The 5000-nt window shown below is 37.6% G+C and overlaps 1 protein-coding gene across 1 annotated transcript in view; it reads left to right on the forward strand.

Annotated features, from left to right (window-relative positions):
- Positions 1–5000, forward strand: part of LOC144979514 (broad substrate specificity ATP-binding cassette transporter ABCG2-like) — a 62586-nt gene that overhangs the window by 51462 nt on the left and 6124 nt on the right. The window contains exons 11-13 of the mRNA XM_078926210.1: positions 958–1023; positions 1985–2070; positions 4624–4712. Coding sequence (XP_078782336.1) covers positions 958–1023; positions 1985–2070; positions 4624–4712 — 241 coding nt within the window. The remainder of the gene's footprint in view (positions 1–957; positions 1024–1984; positions 2071–4623; positions 4713–5000) is intronic.

Here is a 5000-nt window from a genome sequence, read left to right on the forward strand (position 1 = left end):
CACACATACACATACACACATACACATACACACATACACATACACACATACACATACACATACACACATACACACATACACATACACATACACACATACACACATACACACATACACACATACACATACACATACACACATACACACATACACATACACACATACACATACACACATACACATAGACACACACACATACACACATACACATACACACATACACATATACACATACACATACAAATACACACACATACACATACACAATTACACACATACACATACACACATACACATACACAATTACACACATACACATACACATACACACATACACAATTACACACATACACATACACAATTACACACATACACAATTACACACATACACATATGCACACGCGGGTGGTTGGATGGGAGCATCACCCTTGAATCATATACCTATGATGTTCGCATGGGTGTACGATCCGATAGTGATGTCGTTTCTTCTTCTCTTTACTAGACTATCCTGCTTCTTTGGTTTGTGATTGTATTTTTGACAGGGGATTTTTTTTTTTCTGTAAATCTTCTGCCTGTTTGTTCTTGGTTATTTATAATTTAGCTTATGATATCTTTAGGTTATGATTTTGATTTACATTTGTACTATTTTTGTGAGATTGCTTGTTTTTTTGTTTCAGCGGTCTCTCATATAACCTCAATTGTGTTGGAAGAGACCTAAAGCAACAAACAAACAAACAAAAACATATGCACACCTACACAATTACACACATACACCTACACATTCACACACATACACACATAGACCTACACATACACACCCACACACACGTTTATAGTCTTATTGATAGTATTTAGTGAGAACTACTCATAAAAACGGCTGGCTAAAAACAACAACAAAGAGCTGAGTGACGTCAATTTCGTTCCTTCTAACATATATGTATGATCATTTGTCCACAGATGATGGTGGTTGCAGGCCGGTCGTTCAGAGACTTGATCCGAAACCCTCAGACAGGCATGGCAGTGGTTAGTATTAGAAGAATGCGTTTGTCACTGATTATATCCCTTTGTTGTGTCCATCACGGTGAATAGTGAATAATATAAGGACAACTTAGGCTGCAAACTGAGTGCATTCAATTTCATCTCCTGTTCGTGAATCATTCGTGTGTCATAGCGTAGCCATCGTGATGTTATAGCCTGATACTGAAATCCAAAAAGACTGGCATTTTGACGTCATTATTTGTTTTTTTTGCACCGTCTAGTGAGTTGTCGTTAGTAGAGCTCATGGAAACAAGTTATTTCATTGGTTGAACTATTGAATACAAATCACGATTTGTTTTCTTTTGTGGCAAAAGACTGACATTTTGACGTCATTTTTGGTCAGTAGTAGTAATGGCAACACTAGTAATAGTAGTAATAGCAGCAGCAGCAGTAGTAGTAGTAGTAGTAGTGTAGTAGTAGTAGTAGTGTAGTAGTAGTAGTGTAGTAGTAGTAGTAGTGTAGTAGTAGTAGTGTAGTAGTAGTAGTAGTAGTAGTGTAGTAGTAGTAGTAGTAGTAGTAGTAGTAGTAGTAGTAGTAGTAGTAGTAGTAGTAGTGTAGTAGTAGTGTAGTAGTAGTAGTGTAGTAGTAGTAGTAGTAGTAGTAGTAGTAGTAGTAGTAGTAGTAGTAGTAGTAGTATCAGTATCAATGGGCATGATCTATATTAACTTTCCATATGCTCGAGGTCATTGGTCACATTGCAAAAGGTACTCAAATTGACCCACTTAGTTCCAAGAAACTGTCGAGCACTCTAAGTCTAAGTGAACCTTCCTGATGAGAGCAAATTGTATTCGAAAGAATATTGTAGAAGTTGATCATAATTATACTTGAAATATCTTATAATTAGGTCCTTTTATGAAAAAGTTGGGTACTATTATTTCATGGTTTTGGTTTTTATTATATATATATCACACTTCATAGCACGATGTCTTTTATATTTTGTCACCAGGTTGGCTCTTCCATATTCTTTGCTCTGCTTCTCATTGGAATTTACTGGCAGCTCGATGAAAACCCGGTCACGGCGTTTAGTGACAGGTATGTCAATACTGGACTTGACCTTTTATATAGCGCAATATCAACTAAACGTGCTCAAAGTGCTCTACAAGGGTTTCCTAGCCAACAACAACACTTTACATGTAAAACGAGACATGGCGCTTGTTAAGCGATATTACATATTTTTTCCGGCACAGTAATAACACTGTTAACGGTCAGGTACTCATTTTACACATGAGTATGTTGAGAGAATGTAGTTGCTGAAGATTTGTTTGGGTTTTTAAAATCCTTTGAATTATTTAATATCGTGATGTCTTTTTGTCTCGAAACGTCACGACAATGACCTTTAGGGACCGCATAATTAATGCCTTAAATACTATTTTAAATAAATGAGTTTGACATATTCATTGCTATAGATAGTTCGATGATGACGTCACTCAAGCCTTTGTTATTGTATTTTGCCATCCGCGTTTGTGAGTGATTCTCACTAAACTGTATTAACCAGACTATAAAAGTTCAAGATTACACACAGTTTTGTGTATTGGTCCGTTATACTTCCGGATGGCAATGTTATGAGCTTCTTAGCCAAGCGCATACTATCTATAGAATGTGTTTATATTATGATGTTATCGATTTTACATTGACTTTATTCGTCAATTCAATAATCTTAGCTAATATATAATTTCTATTGGGCAGAGCAGTCATGACGTCACACATCTTCGGACAATGCATAAACAATGGATAGGTTCCATATTGAATCATAAGGGGGCATAACTATTTCATAGTAGAATGGGTAGGCAGATTCTTAGGATTACGGGCCGTGGAAGAGCGTAGCCATCGTTATGTTATAGCCTGAAACTGAAATCCAAAAGGACTGGCAGTTTGACGTCATTATTTGGTTTTTGCACCGTCTAGTGAGTTGTCGTAATTAGTGCTCATGGAAACAAGTTATTTCATTGGTTGAACTCATGAATACAACTCACGATTTGTTTTCTTTTGTGGCAAAAGACTGCCATTTTGACGTCATTTTATTGGTCCGTGTCAGGCCATAACTTTACGAAGGCCACGGGAAGAGCGAGGATGGATGATCTTTATTGACGACCGACATTTATAGGCTAGAAAATAGAAAACGTGTTGCCACCACTCTGAAGCCAGAAGATTGGATAAACATTGAATGACGTTGTATTTATCCAATCCTAGGGAAGACATTAGCAATCTTAATATTACATTACGATTTGGAACATAACACCAATAGACACCTAGATAACCACGCCTCTCGGACAGTCGTTATAATGTAAACTATGGCTGTGATTGGGTAACATCGTGAACTACACATTTTTTTTTATCGATGGCATGTGTTTAAGTAAAATACTCTCTGTCCTACCTCTTGATCAGTAGAACCAACAAAGAAAAGAATGTGTAAACTTAAACATTTATAATATGATTGCGAAAATTGTGTGATAATTAGGTCTAGTCACCCGTCTGACGATATGAAAACAATAACAATGATCAGAGAGAGCTCGATTTCATTCACGTTATTGTTTATAAACAAACAACCATGTTTGTCCGAGCACGTTTTAAGGTGTATCACAAATTCCATATTTTGATTGGTCAAAAATCTACTGGTTAATTTAGGAGCTTCTTGTGAAAAAGCTGGTGGGAAGACAGAAACCATTTCCTCCAATGGTTAAAAGACGGAAACTGACATGGCTTGGACATCTGGTCAGACATGACACCTTGTGAAAGACAGTCATGCCAGGCACTATGGAAGGTCGAAGAGGAAAACAAAGGAAATTGTGGTTGGATAACATCCAAGAATCGACAAGATTGACGTTGTTGAGCTGACATAGAAAGACAATGACTGAGATGTGTGTGGTACCATAGCCATCGTTATGTTATAGATAGTATGCGCTTGGCTAAGAAGCTCATAACATTGCCATCCGGAAGTATAACGGACCAACACACAAAACTGTATGTATCCATGAACGTTTATGGTCGGGTTAATACAGTTCAGTGAGCATTACTCATAAACGCGGATGGCAAAAAACAATAGCAAAGACCTGAGTGACGTCATCTTCGAACTATCTATAGCCTGATACTGAAATCCAAACGGACTGGCAATTTGACGTCATTATTTGGTTTCTGCACCGCCTAGTGAGTTGTCGTTAGTAGAGCTCATGGAAACAAGTTATTTCATTGGTTGAATATATTGAGTACAACTCACAATTTTTTTCTTTTGTGGCAAAAGACTGGCATTTTGACGTCATTTTTTGGTCAGTGTCAGGCTAACTTTACGAAGACCACGGTGTCAGGCCATAACTTTACGAAGGCCACGGTGTCAGGCCATAACTTTACGAAGGCCACGGTGTCAGGCCATAACTTTACGAAGGCCACGGTGTCAGGCCATAACTTTACGAAGGCCACGGTGATACCCCCGACGACCATATGGTCATGGGAATGAATGAGTGAAGGAAGGAAGACTGGTTTTACACTTCCAATCAGATTGGAACCAGTATTTTGAAATCACACGTTTGTTGCCTATTGACAAATTATTGCCTAAGATGAACCGTTAAACCTCGATTCTTATTTCCACAGATCGGGACTGTTCTTCTTCATGGTTATGGTGCAGATGTTCTTCAACCTCGGTGCCATGGAAATCTATCACAAGGAAAAAGTCATCTACTGTAAGTGCTGGGTTTTGTACGATTCTCATCTTACATTACGATTCATAAACATCAACAAGTTACTTAGACGAGCATTTTTAACCCTCTCCTTACCACCTATTAGAAAATCGTCACATTTGTTACGATGCAACCGTCACTTTTCTCATCCAGATTTCATTTCTTTTGTACTATAGCTACAAAAACTTGACATTATGTAAAAGAGCCCATATTGTTGAACAATATTATGTATAGAATGTGATTTTTGCTTTTCTGTTTGAGTTATAAATGTCTGTTTTTGTGTTGGGTGGG

The sequence above is a fragment of the Berghia stephanieae genome, chromosome 9 (assembly GCF_034508935.2).
Source record: "Berghia stephanieae isolate SIO BIC M18660-M18661 chromosome 9, UCSD_Bste_1.3, whole genome shotgun sequence".
NCBI lineage: Eukaryota > Metazoa > Mollusca > Gastropoda > Nudibranchia > Aeolidiidae > Berghia > Berghia stephanieae.